The 19,650-nt window shown below is 47.6% G+C and overlaps 1 protein-coding gene and 3 long non-coding RNA genes across 7 annotated transcripts in view; 2 read left to right on the top strand and 2 right to left on the bottom strand.

The window, feature by feature from the left end:
- Positions 1-8,721, top strand: part of ADD2 (adducin 2) — a 67,433-nt gene extending 58,712 nt beyond the window's left edge. For 2 of the 3 annotated variants that reach the window (XM_035120064.3, XM_088671439.1), the window contains exons 13-15: positions 93-249; positions 1,677-1,793; positions 6,538-8,721. In XM_035120064.3, the coding sequence (XP_034975955.2) occupies positions 93-249; positions 1,677-1,793; positions 6,538-6,842 (579 nt within the window). In that variant the 3' untranslated portion in view covers positions 6,843-8,721. Of the gene's footprint in view, positions 1-92; positions 250-1,676; positions 1,794-2,700; positions 2,735-6,537 lie in introns of all 3 variants that reach the window. The other variant, XM_088671440.1, reaches the window with a different exon arrangement.
- On the bottom strand, positions 6,117-10,038 carry LOC148685226 (uncharacterized). The gene is made up of 2 exons (XR_015950424.1): positions 8,098-10,038; positions 6,117-6,803 (listed from the first exon to the last, which is right to left on the bottom strand). It is a non-coding gene; the product is annotated as an uncharacterized LOC148685226 (long non-coding RNA).
- A 2,836-nt stretch (positions 10,039-12,874) lies between these two features.
- On the bottom strand, positions 12,875-17,716 carry LOC148685225 (uncharacterized). The gene is made up of 2 exons (XR_015950425.1): positions 17,340-17,716; positions 12,875-14,734 (listed from the first exon to the last, which is right to left on the bottom strand). It is a non-coding gene; the product is annotated as an uncharacterized LOC148685225 (long non-coding RNA).
- Positions 17,717-17,988: 272 nt separating this feature from the next.
- Positions 17,989-19,450, top strand: LOC148685224 (uncharacterized). Of its 2 annotated transcripts, XR_015950423.1 has the most exons (3): positions 17,989-18,160; positions 18,600-18,734; positions 19,315-19,450. It is a non-coding gene; the product is annotated as an uncharacterized LOC148685224 (long non-coding RNA). The 2 variants fall into 2 exon arrangements; XR_015950422.1 differs by lacking the exon at positions 19,315-19,450 and having other exon boundaries at positions 18,008-18,160; positions 18,600-18,889.
- The last annotated feature ends 200 nt before the right edge of the window (positions 19,451-19,650 follow it).

Below are 19,650 nucleotides of genomic sequence, written 5' to 3'. Positions count from 1 at the left end.
CCATGGGCCCAGAGCACCTTTCTGCTTTCCAGCCTCCATGGTTCTGCCTGCAGGCTTCCCCATAGCTACCTCACTCTTGTCTCCCAATGCAGTCTACAGAGAGTCACTTGGCAGATGGAGAGATGAAGGATGTATCCCACAACGAGGTTCCTCCGGAGCCGGAGCCACCAAACCCTTTCAGTCAGCTGACAGACCAGGAGCTGGAGGAGTACAAGAAGGAAGTGGAAAGAAAGAAACTGGGTCTCGATGGTAAATATCATGGTTCAGGAGCACAGGGGCTGGTTGCTGCTGAGAACTAGAAACATGAGTGGGTTGAAAGACCACAGCTCTTGCTTTGGTATTAGCAACTAACGCCACTTGATAAACACTCTGAGGATGGGATGCGGGTGGCGCTGTGGGTTAAACCACAGAGCCTAGGGCTTGCTGATCTGAAGGTCGGTGGTTCGAATCCCCGCGATGGGGTGAGCTCCCGTTGCTGGGTCCCTGCTCCTGCCAACCTAGCAGTTCGAAAGCACATCAAAATGCAAGTAGATAAATAGGTACCGCTCTGGCGGGAAGATAAACGACGTTTCCGTGCGCTGCTCTGGTTCGCCAGAAGCAGCTTAGTCATGCCCTGGAAGCTGTACGCCGGCTCCCTCGGCCAATAACGTGAGATGAGCGTCGCAGCCCCAGAGTCGGTCATGACTGGACCTAATGGTCAGGGGTCCCTTTACCTTTAAACACTCTGGGGAGATTAATGCTGTGTCATCAGCTGAGAGAGACAAAAAAGCAGTATTAGTTGTGAAAGATGGGATATGGATGGTTTCAAGGAATTTGTAGGTGGTGTGCTAGAGCCACAGGCATGGGGGATACTTTTATTTTTTTCCACATTTATTTTTTACCATGTGAGTCGTTTATTTTCCTACAGAATCCCATCTCACAGACATAGCACCACAGACTTGGAGGGGACCCAAAGATGACACCCAAACCAACCTCTCCCCATCCTATAACAGGACTCTCCTGCTCACAGTCAAAAGCCCACTGCCTTGCTCTGATCCTGGAGAGATAGAATTATGTATTATAATAACTATCCTATTATATAGTCAGCACAGAGTGAAAAATAGTTCGTCCTTAGGGCGGTGGCTCCCAACTCTTTTCAGGGCCACCAATCCCTTGGTTCCATAAACTCATCCCCTAGTGGCAGGAAGTTCCACAGGACTGGGCTGATGGCACTAAAGGCTCAGTTACTTGCTGTTGTCAAAGGAGCCTTACCAACTCCAGGAACTACAATCAATGCTCCTGCAGGTGATCTCAGTGACTGAGCTGGGCCTCAGGTGATCCCTGAGATACCCTGGACCTAAGATGTTCAGGGCTTTGTACAATACAAGGACCTCAAACCCGGCTCGGTAGTAGGTAAGCCACCTGAAATGTTGCCTTGGCTGCGCAGAATTTTGGACCCCTGTGCCGATGACCACAGCCCCCAGCAAGTTGTGACGCCTCCCTTTGAACTCCCTGACCTGAGGGATTGGAAGACCACCTTCTCCTTGCAAAGGAGCCAGAAGGACACCTGACAGTCACCTTCAGCTCTGTGTCTGAAACAGTTTAGTAGAGATGGGAGGGGGGATTTGCTCCATCCTTGTGAAGATCCAGACATCCTGAGACATGCTTTCTTCCATTGTATTCCCATCTCCTCCCAGATGAGAAAGACACAAGCCTGGAGGAAGAGGTGACGGCCCCTTTGGAGTCGACTGCAGACCCCACAGTCCAGAGCCCAGCCAAGCCTCCGTTGAAAAGCCCACCCAAGACTTCAGAAGGTAAGGGAAGCCTTTGTAGCGCTCTGAGAATCAAGCATCTGCCTCTTTACACCATGAAAGGTTAGGCTTTGGAACTCACAGCAACAAGATGAGCTGGTGGCCACTGGATTAGATGCTTTAAATAGGATTGGAGAAATGGGGGTGGCTAAGAAGACTGGAAGGCAGGAGCAACCGGGCTAGCTCATCCCACAAAAATTGCTTAGAAGAGTACCTATACCTTTTGCTTCATACCTGAGTCTAGGAGATACGAGACTTGCTTCTTTTTTGTTTCTTTATAATGGAATTTCAGCCTGGGGTCCCTGCTAACTGTGGGCCTGGTACATCTGTTTCCTCTGCACTAATTTTTGGCAAATGCTTGGGTGAACAAGAGAGTCTTTAAAAGATGCCCAAATGATGTCTTATCGAGGGGCGGGGTGCAATTCCCAAAGGCTGGGCGGCACAGCGGGAAAAGCTCCACCCACTGGTGCCTGTAAGATAACAAGATGTGCAGCAACTAGCTAATTCTAGCAGCCTGCCTTCCCTCCTTGCCCTGCTCTGGTGGACTCTCCTTCCTTGGAGGTGCTTAAAAAGAGGTTGGGTGGCCACCTGTCAGAGATTCTTTCAATGTAATTCCTGCATGGCAGGGGGTTGGACTAGATGACCCCTGGGGAACCTTCCAACTCTACAATTCTGTGATGCTATGAAATCTTACCCTCCCCAGGATGTGATGCCCAGCCCTATTCAAGGGTGTAGTGGAAGTGTGGCCCTGATCTGAGACGGGCATGGCTTCTTGTGGCTACCGGGGGGGGGTGTTGTAGTGTTGTTGCTTGCCTCCTCCCCTGCATTGTCTCATTTGTGCCTCATTGTGTTTGGTGTGCTTGTCTCCACACTGTCTCCTTTCTCTTTCCATGTGTTGCTCTCATCAAAGGAGTTCCCTCTGATTCTGAATACTTGTCACTTTAGTAAGTATAGAGAGGCTGCTTTCTCAATTTTCAGCTGCTCCTGGGGGGAGGGACGGGGTCCTCAATCCAGCCTCCATTTCAGCATCTCAGGGCTGAGCAACCCTTTTATTTTTGAAGCTGCAAACGTGTGTAAAACATGGACTCAGTTGCATGATGCCAAGAGGGCCCACAGGGCAGTGGCAGGCCTTCAGCTTTGCTAGCAGTTTCAGAATCAGACCCCAAAAGCTCCAGTTAAACAGGGTCTTGGCTAAGCATGGTTAGGAAAAGCCTCTGCCAGAATCTCTGTGTAGACAGGGGCTGCCAAACTGCTGGCTGGGGTTCCCTTACATTTCTTTTAACCCATTTCAAAACAGCTGCTCTAGTTGCCAGTTTGGGCCCCATTTAAGCTGCTTACATTAAATGTCTTTAAAGCCCTAAATGTCTCAGACCCCAAAAAACTGAAAGATGACTTCCTTCCCTACAGTCCCCCTCGGGTGCTATGACAGGCAGAGAGGGGCCTCCTGGTAGTTTGTCTGCCCTCAGAGGCTTGGTGTGCTGGTGGCCCAGGAGGAGAGGGCTTTATTTGTGGTGGCCCCCAGAGGTGTGTCTGGCACCATCATTTAACAGTTGCCCGAGAATCTTGAAGATACACCTCTTTACTCTGGCTTCTAACACTTGAAGTGTAAGTTTTTAGGACCCACCTTTCCTTTGTGATTGGAAGTTGTTTGAAACAGCTTTAAGGTTTCAATGTTTTAACCCACGCTGGGACCTTAGAGTGAACGATAGGTACATAATAATAACAACAATAATAATAAACCAGGGATGGGGGACCTGTGGCAACCATCGTTGTAGGTTTGGCCTCTTTTATTGCATCCTGATGAATGGGACTGGAGGATTCGTGATGAACAGCCTCTCTGAATTGCCCCCGTCTCTGTTTCTGATTCTGCTCAGGGGAAGGGAAGGGGGCTTTAATGGAGGACTGCAGCCTACATTTGTAATGGGGAGATGTAGGAAATTTGTACTGAATGGAACTGAATGTTGGACTTTGTTGCAGCTCTCATCATTGTTAAGACTTTTCCTAATGGGTTGATGGAGCAGTATAGAAACCTCTCTCTGGTTGGGGCAGCGGCTCCCCTGCATCATATGCGGTCTGCTGATTAGCAAAGCTTTCTTTGCAATACATCGTGTTTTTGTGGCATATTGCAGAAATATTTAGTGTAACATGTAGGACAGAATATGTACAAGAACTGGAGTAGCATAAGAGATCCAGGAACAGACCAGGAAGCCCATTCTTCTCCACCATCGTTCAGCCCGGACACTGAGGTCCAGCTCCGAGGGCCTTCTGGTGGTTCCCTCACAGTGAGAAGCAAAGCTATAGGGCAGCGTTTCTCAACCGCTGTTCCGCGGCACAGACACTGGCTGGTGTGCCGCAACGTGCGGCGACGAGAAGGGCGATTTGCATTGTCACGTGCCTGGTGGCCGCCAATAAACAACACTAACCCGCCGGAAAGGAAGCCGGCCGGGTCACGACGCGGAGCGAGCGCAGCTCTCAACAGCCACCACCACGGGAGGGTGGTTTTAGACAAACTTAAAGAAGCTGGCTGGATGAGCTCAACCTGAAACTTGCTGAGCAAAGGATTGTGCTGGCAGAGAAATCAGCGGCTTGTGAAGCCTTATTACAGGAGATTGCAACCAACACAGCAATTGGCAAGTGTTTCTTACAGTCATAATTATATAGTCAATATAGGGCGGCACAGAGTTAAAATTTTTAACTTTTTTAATGGTGGTGTGCCTCGTGATTTTTTTCATGGAACAAGTGTGCCTTGGCCCTAAAAAGGTTGAGAAACACTGCTATAGGGAACCAGGCAGAGGGCCTGTGGAATGCCCTACCATCAGATGTCAAAGATATAAACAACTATATGGCAGCCCTGTTTAGGGAAGTTTTTAATGATGTTTTAATGTATTTTTAATCTTTTGTTGGAAGCTGCCCAGAGTGGCTGGGGTAGAAATAAATTAATTATTATTATTATTATTATTATTATTATTATATTCAAATCTCACATGCGCTGGGAACTTTCTAGGTTCCTTTAGTGCTTGCCACCATCCCTAAGCCTGAACCCCATGCCATCTGCAATATACCTAACCTACCTTACAGGGTTGTTGTAAGGGTTATAGAAAATGTGTGCCTATAGATTGCACTTGGCACACTTTAAAGCTCTGTTTAACACCTATATGCTATTAAACATCTATAGGAAAGAACTAGAGGGCTTAATCTGAAGAGGCCATATGGGCTGCACGAAGGCCAATAAACTGAGGAAGGATCTTGGTAAGGTGGAAGCTGTATGGGTAAGGGCTCCTGGATCTAAGAAATGGCCTGTTCTAAATGGCCTGTTCCAAACCAGGCCGCAGCTCAGTGGGCAAGCAGAAGATCCCAGGTTCAGTCCTCAAATGGCATCTCCTAATAGGGCTGGGAGAGACTCCTGCTTGAAATCCTGGACAGCTGCTGCCAGTCAGTGCAGGCAATAGTGAGCTTGATGGACCAGCAGTTTGACTCAGTCTAAGGCACTTTCCTATCTTCCTCTGTTCCTAGATTCCAAACTGTCGACAGAGACTCACATGGCCTCCACGGCTAGGAGTCCCTATGTCCAGCACTAGCAGGCCCTCCTACCGCCCTTTAGAGACTAGCCTACCCACTGTAGTTCATGCTTTGCTAACCTGCTGCTTGGATTACTGCTCTGCGCTCCCTTGAAAAGTGTGTGGGACATTCAAGTGGGGCAGAATCCTGCTGCCTGTACAATAGGATCTGATTACACTGATCATGAAAGCATTGCAATGTCTGCAGCAGGACCAGTTCCAAGATGTTGGCACTTGGACCCAGCTGCTTGAAGAAGCACCTCTTCTCTCTCCAGCCCCAGGCTTTTGTAATCTGCAGGGGAGGCTCTTCTCAGTGGCAGCACTCCAAGTGTGGAACTCTCTTCCCATTGAGACCAGCTTGTCCCACCCCATCCCAATGTTCATTCAGGCATCCGCTCAAGAGCTCTTTGCTCAGGCAGGCCTTTGGAGCAGGCACCATTTGGATAATGACATGGTGGTTATTGCTGTACAAAGCATTTCAATAGTTATTTATGTGTTCATTACATTTATAGCCCACCTTTTCTTCCAAGCAGCTCAAGGTGGTGTACATGGTTCTCCCTCTCCCCATTTCACACTCACAACAACCCTGTGGGGTAGGTTAGGCCGAGGGGGTAGTGATTGGCTCAAGGTCATGCCCAGTAAGCTTCATGGCTGAGTTGGGATTCGAACCCGGTTCTCCCAGGTCAGAGTCCAACACACTAACCATTGCACCACCATTGGCTCTCCAAAGGAACGGCAGTTATTATGCATTGTAGTTCTAACGTTCGCTAGTGTTACATTTTTATTGGTAGCCATTCTTAACAGTAAAAAAGTTATTTATTTTAATACAGTAGTAATAATAATAATTGCATTTTGGCAAGGAAGCACTATTAGTTACTGGCGTTTGTTTTCCTGAATGCACCTCATTTATTCTCTCCATCCCCTCACTCCCAATCGTATTATTTTGCCATCCATCTGTTCTAGCCCTTTATTATTGTTTCACACACACCCCTGTGCCCCTTTTCTGCAGAACAACCCTGTGAGGTTGATCAGGATGAGAGACAGGGACTGGCCCCAAGGTCACCCAGTAAGCCTCCTGGCTGAGCAGGTCTCTCCCGTCTATGTCTCGCACTTGAACTACTTGTTTTGCATCACTCCAAAGACGACATTGGTTGAATTTTCAGCTCTCATTTCTTGTTTCTTTTGGAAAGGTGGGAAGAAAGCGGACGGTGGCCAGGCGCCTGCCGAAGCTGACCAGAAGGCAGATGACCCAGGCACGGTGGTGGTGAATGGCAAGGATGATGATCAAAACATAGAGGACCTGCTCAGCAAAGGAATGAGCCAGATGACCACCAACGCAGACACCGATGCCCCCAAGGACAAAACAGAGACGGTCACCAGTGGACCTGTGTCACCTGAGGGATCCCCATCCAAGTCTCCTTCAAAGAAGAAAAAGAAATTCCGGGCCCCGTCCTTTCTGAAAAAGAGCAAAAAGAAAGAGAAGACAGAGTCTTGAGGTCCTCTCCTGGGTGCTTCTCCCTGCTCTTCTTCTTCCTCCTCCTCCTCCTCTTCCTCCTCCTCTCTCCTCCTTTTCTTCTTCCTCTTAACCTTCCGCTACTCCCTCTGCTCTTGCCACCACAAGGAAAACTCCTCCTTACGGTGGCATCTCTTTGGACGGCTGAGGACCCCGGAATGTTTCCCCCCAATGGGATTTGCTTGGGAAGGTGAGGAAATGCTTTCTGAGGATTTGTGAGACAACCCTCCTCCCGGCCACGAATCCAAGGCTATAACCAAGATAGTCTGTCCTTTTCAATGCTCCCTTTGGGACAGAGAGGGTGCTTGCCACTGAATGCCAGTCACTTCCGGGGAGTCACAGCGCAAACGTCCCAAGCCACGTCAGGCCCACACGGGGAAGTTTCCCATGGACTGCTTTATAGTACACAGCGGGTCCCTTTCAGAAATAATGGTGTGGACTGGGGCGAGGGCTGATCCCTTGCCGAAGCAGGGAACCTGCGGAACGGGAGGTTGGACTGATTATTTTGATGCTTGACCCAATTGCCGCTATTAATCTCTGACGGAAATTGCTCTGGACTTTAAAGCAGACAAGCTGTTCCTGCTGCGGAGAAGTCCTTGGAGAAGGCTGTGGGATTTCTTGGGCAAGGATCTGACCCAGGGGCCAGCTGAGCACCAAGGACCTATTTTCCATATGAACGAGTGACACTAAATGCCTTTGGGGAAGGTGGGTGTTTTAATATAAGTACTGGCTCCCCCTGCATCAGCAGATTGCCATGCAGGTGGAACAAGGTTGGGCAGGTGGCATTAGGCTGGCAAAGGGGAAGAGAACAGAGCTGACCCCTGGGACACAATCCACCAAGAAGTTCTTCCTCATTGGAAGTCGCTGTGAGGTGTGCATGAGGATGGTGAGTCTCTTGCACTTCTCATATTCTTTTTGATGGGGCTTGTGCAGGAGAACTTCTCAATGTACTGGGGATACCCTGTGGATTTTCTGCCCAGGCTTCAAAATGAGCAGCGGGCTGGTCCCCGGTTCACAATCCAGGCTAACAAATGGAATCATTTCCCTTGTTTTGAGGACTGTCTACTGGTTCTGGATTGAAACCCGCTTAGATTTATGGGCTGCAATATCCCCACGCACGCACACGTCTCCTCGGGGGTAGAGCATGTGCTTTGCATGCACATGATCCTGGGGTCAATTTGAGGTGTCTTGGGTGAGAAAAGGACACCAGGTCACAGGACCAAAGGAGGTCTCTCACCTGATGAAGCCTCTGAGATCTGTTGCCAGTTGGAATTGCTGAAGCTTGGAGAGGTGGATCAGGGACCTGGCTTGATCTAAGGTAGCTTCTTGTACTTAGATGGTCAACTGTGGCCACTCAGCAGCTCCATCCGATCTAGAGGGGCCTCTCTCTGCTCCAGCTGCTGGTAAAATGCTGATGCCCTGGTGGGAAATAAATAAGATTCCCCCAAGTTCCACCTGCACTACATTAAGGAAAATATGTATTACTATAACTCCATTTCAGCCACGTAAGTGCTAGTTTGGTTGTCTGGGCTATCAAGACAGCCACAAACACTGCCGACAATGTCACTTGTGTAATCACAATGGATAATACGACGGAAAGCTTACAAAAATATTATTTTCTCACTTACTGCACTATTAAGGGATTTTATCACGCTTGAGGTGTTTTCACAAGTGATTGTAAAATTTGCTGCAGCTGTAAATTGCTTTCGAGAGCCACTTTGATCGGAGTGTAGGGATCGATCTGCACAGAAATGGCCTGCCTCTGCTCTCTCTACTGCATTAACATTTAGAAGTGATCTGAGCATCACTCGCAATGCTTGGCTGGGACACAGATACAGCTTTTCAACCGAAGTTAATTAGAGCTGTTAGTGTTTCCCTTTGTTTGGCTGGATCCAGGGGTGGGGGGCAGTGGTTGGGGGGACCCACCAAAGAGGTCTGTGGAAGCCACACAAATCACAAAACCTTCTCACAAAGGTATGCTGCAATCTTTTGTTCCTCCCAGGCAGAGTTGGGGACAGCCAGGTGTAGTCCGGCTACAGTTTCCATCATTCCTGCCCATTGGCCATGCTGGTTGGGGCTGATGGGAGTTGTGGTCCAAGACATCTGGATGCTCCTGCCCTTAAAGTCTTCAAGCCATGCTAAGCATTACAGGCACATCATGACAGTTTCACCTCATCTGAAAATGAAGCTGCTGCTTCTGGTGGAGTGATCAGGACTGAGAAAATGGGGGGGGCGGCAGTGCTTAACACGTCCCCTGCCAGTCAGTTAGTTCCCTGTTCCAAATCGAGCCCCCACTCTGGTAGTTTGTTCTTTGCTCTGCGTTTTGAGACTCAGCAAGAAGAAAGAGACATTTGGGGGAAGTGATTTAAGAAAGGTGAAAATGTTAGGTGGATATGTGAAGCCACTTCTCCTATTGCCCCACCAGAAGTAGGTTTTTCTAAAGTTAAAAAAGAACAGTTAGAATTAGGTTACACACAAGTGTGATCCTTCACTAGCACTGGGGCCAAACTAAGCACGACACCATTGCACAATTAGCAGAAGTGTGAATGGTGGGGTTTTTTTGTGGGTGGGGTTTTTTCTGTGGGTTTTCCTGGGGTGCTGTGCGTGGGGGGGAACAATCCGGATCAGGATTCTTCGGGGGGGGGGGGTTTGCAGGAGATTTTAACACTTCAACCCCTGCTATTTCCCACTCCAGAACAAATTTGTTGAACAAATCTCTAGATGGGGGAAGAAATATGATTCAGTTTGCACTGATAGTCAACACTACCAATTCACACTTCCCAAAACAATATACAAATTGAAGAACAACTATCCAAATTTTGCACTGCGGTTTTCTGAGAAAGTGGTGTGTACAGTAATGCATCCAGAGAGGTAAAGTTGTGCATACTTATGCATAGACTAGTAAAAATAACATACAAATATGTGTTGTGTTTGAAGAAAATATGCTCTGCTAAAATTTGTTATTAGGCAAAATGGCATACAGAAATGTGTGTGTTAGAAGAAATTCACACTAAAATGCTAATGAATTTCCAGCAGGACTTAAAAAATACATTGCAAACTGATGTGGAAATGTGAAGAACTGGATTTAAGATTGGAATAACAGAGAAACTGAAATTGACAAGTCCCCTATGCATTACTGGCCAGTTAGGGGGACTTAAGCAATAGTCTTTTGCTCTGGTGGACATGCCTATGCGAAGAATCACAAGGGTAATGCAGATCTATTTGGGCACAATCCGCATGCATGTTCTCCTGCACAAGACACACTGAAATGGGCAAGAGCTGCTCACAATACCCAGAAAGCAACACCTTCAAAAAGGAGCCATCTCCTATCTGAGCCAGAGACGTTGCTTCTTTTATCCCATTTGTTAGAAAGTGGGGCGTGTGTGTCCACACAGGGGCTCCACTGGTGCATCCTAGTACATTTTGAGAGTAAAATAACCAACCACATTTCTTTTAAACTCACTGAAGGAGAGATTTCACTCTTCTTGTACCTCAAAAATTATACTGGTGCTTTGCATAGAGAAACTCATTTATCTTGTAATAAGGACCAAATCCTCCCTTTTTCCTCAATAGATGAAAGGGAATGAATATTTTAGAACTCTCGGTCATTTTTTTTATAAAGAATAAGTGACTGGAGATGTCCTGCTGTTTTGAAACTACTACAACAAAAGGCTTCTCTGGTTCTCGTGCTTCCACAAACCAGCTAATAACATCAAACAATGTTCATTATATACAAACATCGCTTAAATGGTAGGTTTAATGGGCAGTCTATGCAGGAGATCCCTTTGGGAAGGGTTGGGGCCATGTCTCCTTCTTCTGCACACACCTCAGTTTTAAGGCCACATTCCTGGGAAGCTCTCCAATTTCTGGGCAACTCACTAGTCCTGCCTGCTGCAGCCTCAATTTCATTTGCCAGGTGTGCATGTCAAAATCATGAAAACTGAAGGTGGAATTACCTGATTGGCCTGAGCTGATAAGTTTGCTATAGCCATTCAATGCAAACAAATGCAAAGTGTGGGGAGGAGCCATAGCTTAGTGGCAAAACATCTGCCTTGCAAGCAGAAGATCCCAGGTTCAATCCCTGGCATCTTCAGGCCTGGGAGAAAGTTCTGCCTGAAACCTTAGAGAGCTGCTGCCAATCAGTGTAGACAATATTGAGCTAAATGCAATCTGTATAGGGCAGCTTCCTATATAAGCCACAACCAATGCTCTCATATATATCAGTCAATATAATCTTACATTTATTCTGTATCCCAACTTTCCACCAGACAGTGCCCCAAAAGCAGACCTTTAAACCTCACTGAGAATCTTCCTTTTCCCAGCACTGAAATGGCATCTCCAAAGACAAGTCGCCAGCTCAGGCAGTGAGTCTGAAGAATGACTGCTCGATTTCACCCAGGGGGTTGGAACAGATGACCTATTGGGTCCCTTCCAAGTCTACAATTCTATGTATTCTAGGCAGTGCTATTTTTCTAGAAAAGGAGGTGCTGGAAGCAGTGGTGCCCATCTGAGAGGTGCCAGAACTGAGTTCTGGTGAGTTCCAGCTGGGGGGGGGAGAAAGCCCTGATTCTAGGTGTGTAGTCAGAATCTGGTGGACTGAGGCCACGCAATGCGAACCAAGGTCCAAATTCTCTCCAGGAAGGGCAGTTGCTGTGAAACATAGCAGATCTGGTAAGGAAAATAATATTGAGGAGCAGAAGCGGACCACCATATAAGCTCTACACTTTAAAAGTTTCCACATGTTGTGTGAGGAAGGGGTGGTGGTGACATTGTGTTTGCAGAATGTTGTCAGTGGAGGTGTGGGCAGCGTATCATTGCTGAGAGGGGCTCAGGGGCTCATCAATGCTAAGGAAAGATGCTTGGGGGGATCATATTTTCTCGGAGAGATTCAGTTGGGAGTCATGCCAGCTACCCTGGAAGGAAACTGCTCTTTTGATTCCAAAGGCCAAAACAACTCTGTTGGCCAAAGACACAAAGAATCCTGTTGCTCTCTAAGGACTGCTGCATTTGCTGCGCCAACAGCTTTCACTGGGCCAGAGCCTACTTCGTCAGATATGTGACACACTCCCTTCAGTATAGAGAGGCATGGATAGAGGAAAGAAAAGCAAGGCTTGCAAAGCAAATGGGGAACCATTGCTAAGTGAGGAAGTCATGGCATTCTGCGGATGCAGCCAGAGGAACTTTCTCATTTGTTACCCTCTTCCCCAAGCCTTTAAAGGGGCTATAGGGAGAAAAGGGTGGAGATTTATTTCCCTGCTGTTTAGTACATGGAGGTAGGCTGGTTAAACAGAGGGGCTGAGCAGAGGCAGGGCTTCAAGGAGACCACAGGAAGGCTAGAAAATAAATGCTGAAGCCTTGCAGAGGATACAGAGTGAGGCCAGAAAGGGTGGCTCATTACACTGGCCAGGTCTCATGACTTATTCAGTTTTCCCCAGCTGGGAATGCTCCAACTGTTTTGGACTACACTTCCCAGTCAGAACAAGTGTGCTGGCTGGAGCTGATGGGAGTTGTGGTCTAAAATATATGGAGGGCACCCAGTTGGAGAAGGTGGAATGAGAACCACTCACAGCCAACTGGGATAGCTCAGGTGGTAGAGCATGAGACTCAACCCCAGGGCTGTGGATTCAAGCCCCACACTGGGCAAAAGATTCCTGCATTGCAGGGGGTTGGACTAGAGGACCTTTGTGATCCCTTCCAACTCTACAAATCTATGATTTTGTGAACTGGAGGCTATCTGGAAAGCAAGAACCACCTGAAAGCCCAGTTTGCCAGCACATTTGGAATCAGGCCCAGCCCATCCATCCTACAGCATTACCTTTATTCTTGTGAAGGGAATGCTCTGGATGCATTCGGGGTTTGTCCTGGGTATATTCCTGATGAAATGTGCCCCCATTTATTTGGGAATAACAAGCTCTGAGTAATCAAAGATTATCAAGTCCCAATTCTTATTTTTTAAATAATATTTAGAAGAGAAGTTAGCAGAGAACAGACTCTCACTCTGTAATTACACAATATTCACTTAGTAATTATTCATTTATAATTGTGCATCTGTTCACAAGAGCACTTATTCCATGTAAGCAGCAAGGCATAAGCAAATGCTGAATTATTATGAAGCAAGACTGCCATCATCACCATCCTTATGCAGCTGATCTGTGGGCATTCACTCCCTAAGAAGGAAAAGTGGTCTTCCTAGGGTGTAAAAGTAGCAGTTTTGTGATGGGTCGTATCTCTCCCCCCCGCCCCAGGTTTACAATGGAAGATTTGGGAGACAATTGATATATTATGAGGGGTGCAACTAGGCAGCCCAAGATGCCACGGCCTTGCTTTTGAAAGAAGGGCATTTGGCTCCTTTCCACCCCACCAAAGTTACAAGGAGAGCCTATTAATTGCCTTCTTTCAGCCTAGCCTAGCCATGGTTACTTTGCAGGGGCTGGACTAGAAGACCCTTACGGGCCCTTCCAACCTTTATGATTCTACATGGGGGTCAACTTGTAGCCTGTTTCCAGAGAGGAGCTCCACCTCCCAGGCCTTCATTCCCCTCTAGATTTCAACCAGCAATCAACAACTCCTGAACTTGGTGCAGAGGTGGAAGAGTCAAGAAGGGGAGGGCAACTCTGTTGATCTGCAAGACTTGCCCTGGGAGGAGAGAGTCTTGGAGGTGAGCCGCTCACAGGTCACTACTATGAGGTCAGAAACCAGACCTGACTCCCCCCCCCCCTCTCAGCAGCCAGTGCATCCAGTTTAGGGATGGTGTGTGTATGCTACTCTCATCTGCCCACCACACCCAGGATTCCTAGGATGCTTCGGTTCTGGGGCCAATACCACATTTCACAGCTGGAAAGTGTGACTGCAAAATATACACAGCAGAATTTGGTCATGCGGGCATCTCAGGAGTGTTACACATAGGGAGACTGAGTGTGTGGATATAGCACCGGTTTTCTGGAAGAGCAAGGGAAAGGAGCAAAGGCAGTAATAGGTGCCTCCCAATCGGTAAAGCCACAATTCCCACCCTGGGACTCACAGTAACTTCTTGGGATTTTGCCCAATGCCACACACTGATATTAGCAGCAGCCCTGATCACGGCTGGCCCATGTCCTTGTCGAGGGAGGGTGGCCTGGAGCTCATCAATTGGAAGGACAGGTCCACCAAGCCCAGCCCCAGATTCAGTGCAATCCCTGACTCCCCTCCACACACTGCAGATCTCCAAATGGCTCTCTCCCCACCGAAAAGGATTGGTGCCAGGCCTGGCCCAGATCAGCCAGAAGCAGAGGTGACAATAACGCTCTGTGTTATCAGTTGGGCTGCAAAAACTTCAGTGTCTGTGTCTGACAATCGTTGCTTCCAAGTGCTATTTAATGTTGCCCTCTGTAAATAAAGCCCCCGTGTTTGGCCTTTGACTGATATTGTGAAGTCTGCCTTTGAGGTTCTGATGTAAATAATCTTTCTCTAGCGACTTAAGACTCGTCTCTTTATGCATTATGACACAAAAGTCTCTACTTTTCTTTCTTTCTTTTCTGTACTTGCCACTATTTCAACCATTGGGGCAGTTCAGACTGGCAATTTGATTTGTTTTTCCTTTGCAATTTTATATCTTCCTTTTTGTATTGTACTTTGGTTTTTAAACCTTTGAATACTTGCTGTCTTCAAGAGAGTTTGACGAGTCAGCAGCTGACCCCTTCCCAACGGTGCCGCCTTCTGCTAACGCTGCATGTTCCTCCGTACAGGCGATGGTAGATGCTCTTCTTCTTGATGGATAGTGTTGTATGAAAGCGACTGAGAGAGGCCTGGACTGTCACTGGGTTGCCAAGCAAGATACGACTGCTAAATATCTGCATCTGAAACTCCTTAAACAGCTTTTGTCTCCTTTGATTGCTCTTAAAAAAATACACAAAAAAGCAAAAAACAGCAAATGCAAATAAACTTTCACCTGAACACTGAAAGCATTTTTGGAAATCTGTTTTTACTATGAGCCAGCACACTTTATGCACATAGATCAGAGCCACAGTGCCTTACGGTTTGGGGAGCATAACTAGAAGCTGAGCTCCAGACTTTGTTTTCAATTCTTTTTAAGTTGTTGCAGAATTTGAGAACTACACAGAGAGGTCTCTTCAGGGCTACCCAGCATGACAGCTGTTACAGACCCCCACAGACACATTCAAATCTGGCCTGGGACTGCATTAAGAGCCCCTAAGCGCTGAAAATACCATAGTGTCCCCATATGTCATGCAAAATGGAAGCATGAAATTTTAAAACTAAAAACCCCATAGATTTATTGCTACATGTGACAGGATTTTATTTTCTTGCTTTTTTTGAATCTACATTGCTAGGTCATCCCTGGGTTTAGGTGGGGATAAGTGCTATAAAGAGAAGAGAAAAATGAGCCAAGTGTGTGAAATATTAAGGAAGTCAAACAAAGCTCTGAGTTTCCCTGTAATAGACTGCTTCAGTGCTTGTTAAGAATTACGACATTTGATACTTAAAAAAGAAACAGAAGCTCATTTTGGGGCGACCCTGCTTTGTTGGTGCCCTAAGCACGACCTTCATCTGCCAGCTGGGAAATCCAGCACTGCTTACACCCAGTGAGCAAAGGAAGCTAAACCGGGTGGGAGACCACCAAGATCCTCACACCCAAGATATATGCAATACAGCTTGCAAACAAACGGATAGCTCAGTCCGTAGCATAAGCCTCCCAGGGTTGTGGGCTGGAAGGATTTATTTATTTACTTACAAATCTCATAATCTGCCCTTTGTAGAAATATAGCCAGTGGGAAAATAAAGACGGGAGAATCAAGAAAAGATCCATAAAACATCAATGAATATAAATTCAATACTGATTGGTTAAAATCATGTCTGTTTAAACAAAGTTTTCAAAAGATTTCTGAAGAAAAGGGGGTCTGGTCCTTGACAAACCTCTAGTAGCAGGGAGTTCCACAGGGCTTGGCCTGTCACACTAAAGGGCACATCCCTAGTGAAGACTAGATGAAACTCAGGGGTGCTGGGAACCACCAGAGGTTCTCAGTGACTGAGGTGAAGGAATCAGGCTGTCCCTGAGATAATTGGGGTCCTAGTCGTTTGGGGCTTTTGTTTGATTCTATGATTCTAAGAGCCTTCTTCCCCTGGGGGTTTCCTTGGGGGTTCCCTAGCTTTTCTGCATCCAGCCAGTCCATGACACCACTGCATTACAACTTCCATCAGCTGCAAAACTCCTACAAATCACCGGGTTGGGGGAAGACGGAATTAGAGGAAGAAAGGCACCACACAGCACACAATGTTTGGAAACTACCAAGCAGGCAGATCCTAAGTTTCTGCGTGGAATATAGAAGAGGACAGATAGGGGGTTCCATCTTTAGGGAGCCCTTTGAAGCATCAGAGGTAAAAGATGGGGGAAATCCTGTTAGGTCATTTAGTTCACTCCCTGGGCTCCCTGCAGAACAGTCTGCGGTGCTCTCTCCTGGGCTTCATGCCTAAAATCACTTAGTTCCAGCCTTAATACTAAAATATAGATCTCTTTTATGCCACAGGAGGCATTTAACAAGCCGGCAAATTATACACAGAATAAATTTGGTTCTCCTGAGATCATAGTGGAAACAGGCAGGACTGGGAATGGAGGGAGATACCATATTGCATCAGTTGCACGAAGGTTTCAAGGGGTGAGTGAGTGGCAGGTTCTGAAGGGACCTGAACCAAATCCTAGATCAAATTAATTAATTAGATCAAATCCTAGATTAAAAGCCTGGATGTTAGATTAGAAATAACCCGGGGCAAAACAGAAGATCACACTATTATAAGAGGCATGTACACTTTGGAGAAGACATGCCTTTAAAAAACAGAAGAAAAGGGGAAAGTAGCAGATATTTTTCCTCCAAGCAAAGGTAAATAATTGGGGGGGGGGAGTGTGCCGAAGGTCAGGTCCAGAAGATGAGAGGGTCAGACAGGATTTTCTGCCATAGCAAAGTCAAAGGAGAGGCAGTGTGGTGCAGTAGCTAGAGTGTTGGACTGTGACCTGGGAGCCTAGGGTTCAAATCCCCACTTGGCCATTAGGTTCACTGGGTGACATGGGGAGGGGGGGTTGTCAATCAGTGCCTGTCAGCGTAACCTACTTCAGTGTTGTTGTGGGGATTAGAGGAGGAGGGAGAGAACCATCTACAAGTAGGGTTGTCAAGACTCAATAGAGGACAGGAGTTCTGTGCCTTTAATTGCCCTGCTCTCTTTTGAGTCTAGAAACCTTAAAGAGAAACCAGCAGACCCTTTGTTTAATTTCCAAGAAAAGGGTCTGCTGGTTTCTCTTTAAGGTTTCCAGACTCAAAAGAGAGCAGGGCAATTAAAGGCACAGAACTCCTGTCCTCTATTGAGTCTGGCAACCCTATCTACAAGCCACCCTGGGCTCCTTGGAGAAAAAGGTGGGATATAAAAACAATAAAATAAGTAGTCTTTGAGCATTTTCCGTTCTTCTCCTACTGGCTTACCTCCCTGGCTTACCTCATACTGGCTGTTGTGAGAACAAAAACAGGAAAAGATCAGGGCGGTGGGCTGGCAGTCCCTGCCTCTCAGCCTGGCCTTCCTCACAGGGCTGTTGTGAGGGGGAAGGAAGCGCCATGCAATGAACAAGGGAGGGAAGAAAGGCTCTTTGCGGTTCCATCCCTTGGCAGTTTCCATGCCAACCAGGGATGCCAGGTGAGCTTCGCCAGGTAGGGCTTGGTGTGGCTGGAGCTGCTCACGCTGCGTGGGACCTTCTACTCCCTCCTCTTCCTCCTCCCTCCCCCTCCGGGATCAGCTCCTGAACACCTGCACCTGAACACCTGCACGCTAAGCCAAGGGGGGGAGGAACAGCACCAGGTGGGCGTTTTTTGCCTGTTCTCGCGACCCGTAGCTCAGAAGCCGCACCGCGATGGCTTTCGGGAAACACAGTCCGCTCCGTCATTCAATTCTATTCGGCGACCGTTCTGTAGTGGCGAAGAATGGACTACAGGTACTACGACTCCCAGAAGGCAATGTGAGAGCCGGCTCCAACCCCTTTCCTTTCTCTCCCCGCCCGCTCCGAGTCCTCCCCATTGGCCGGCTCCTCCGACTCTGTATCTGGGCGAGGCCCGGGTACCGACGGACCAATGGGAGGTGAGAGTCGGGCGTTGGGGGCGTGGCGTGGCGGTGGGACGTTGGGAGTGGCAGCTGGCAGTTGTTTCATGATATCGGATGTGGCCGTGGGGCCGGAAGGACCCAGAGCTTGTGATCCTGCAAAACAGACCCAGAGCCTATTCGTCCCTCCTTCCTAGCGTCCTTAATGCTTGGCACCAGAATTACCGGTAGGCATCCCACTGGCAACAGGAAAGACTGAGGGTCCCTGCCACCAAATAGTCATACTTCTGTATCGACCTAGAAATGGAGGCTCAGACCTCCAGGCTCCCAGAGGCAAAGTTAGTAGGTTCTGGGAGACCTCGTGTTGCAGTTCTACAAAAGAAGGCCACCCTGCACTAGTTAGCTCGGTTGGTTAAAGCGTGGTGCTGATAATGCCAAGGTTGCAGGTTAGATCTTCTTAACGGCCTCTGCATTTTGCTGCATTTCAGGGGGCTGGACTAGAGGACCCTTAGGATTCCTTCTGTTTCTGCAGTTCTATGATTCTAACATCTTCAAGGTTCTAGGGGGGCACACATCCTGCATCTCCACCTTAAAAGAGCTAATGAGCAGCTTGCGATAACTCCATCTGACCATGTTGCCTTTCTTATTTTTATTCATCATCTCCAGTTCCTTGTGGTGTTTTACCAGGATCGGCGTCCAGCAGGCTTTCTTCTGCGTAGCTCTGCTCTCTAGCCTTCTCACCATCTCCCGGAAGCAGCAGTACTGTGCAGTGAAATTGTGTGTGTCTGCAGGAACAGCTTGGTAATTAATCACAGAGACAGCATCTCTAATATAGCAGTGTTTATTTACAGCCATACATCAACCCAGAGACTCAGACGGCATGTCTGTTCTCCGCTCTGGACAAAACAAAGTAATTCAGCGTTCACAAACAAAATAAATCCCGGATGTTAACCGACCACCCCCAGCTACTGTTGTTGTAGAAGATGGTTGGCCCAGGGGTGAAAAAGTCTTCACGGACCCACCTCACCATGTTCCCTTTCTTATTTTTCTTTTTAATCTCCAGTTCCTTACCTAAGCAGGGTCAGGTTTGGGGATATGGATGCCAAAGAACACCACATTAGTGCTCCCTGCTCAAAACCTCCAGTTTGCCCACTGGGACCACTTTTGAAATGTTGAGGAAGATGGTGGGCCCAGGGGTGAAGAAATCTTCACGGACCCACCTCACCATGTTCCCTTTCTTATTTTTCTTTTTAATCTCCAGTTCCTTACCTAAGCAGGGTCAGGTTTGGGGATATGGATGCCAAAGAACACCACATTAGTACTCCCTCCTCAAAACCTCCAGTTTGCCCACCGGGACCAACAATTTTTTTCTCAATTTCAGCTCAAACATTATAATTCAGAACTGGAAAAGATTCAGAAGAGGACAACCCAAAGGACTGGGGTGCTTGTGGAGCTCTATGGTTGCAGCATTTGGGGGGCAAGGAAGAGGAGACCCAATGTATGGCATGGAGAATGTGGAGAGAGAAAGCTTTGTCTCTTGCCCTCATAACATGAGAACAACTGGACCTCCAATGAAACTGAAGTTTCAAGATGGTCCTCCTTCTTGCAGTGCACAGCTAAACTTTGGAGCTCCCTCCCACAGGAGACAGTGATGGCCACAGACCAAGATGGCTTTCAAAGAGGATTAGGCAAATTCATGGCAGAGAAGGCTACCCAT

This window comes from Zootoca vivipara, chromosome 6 (genome assembly GCF_965207765.1).
Source record: "Zootoca vivipara chromosome 6, rZooViv2.hap1.1, whole genome shotgun sequence".
NCBI lineage: Eukaryota > Metazoa > Chordata > Lepidosauria > Squamata > Lacertidae > Zootoca > Zootoca vivipara.
This window is presented reverse-complemented; position numbering and strand designations above follow the sequence as displayed.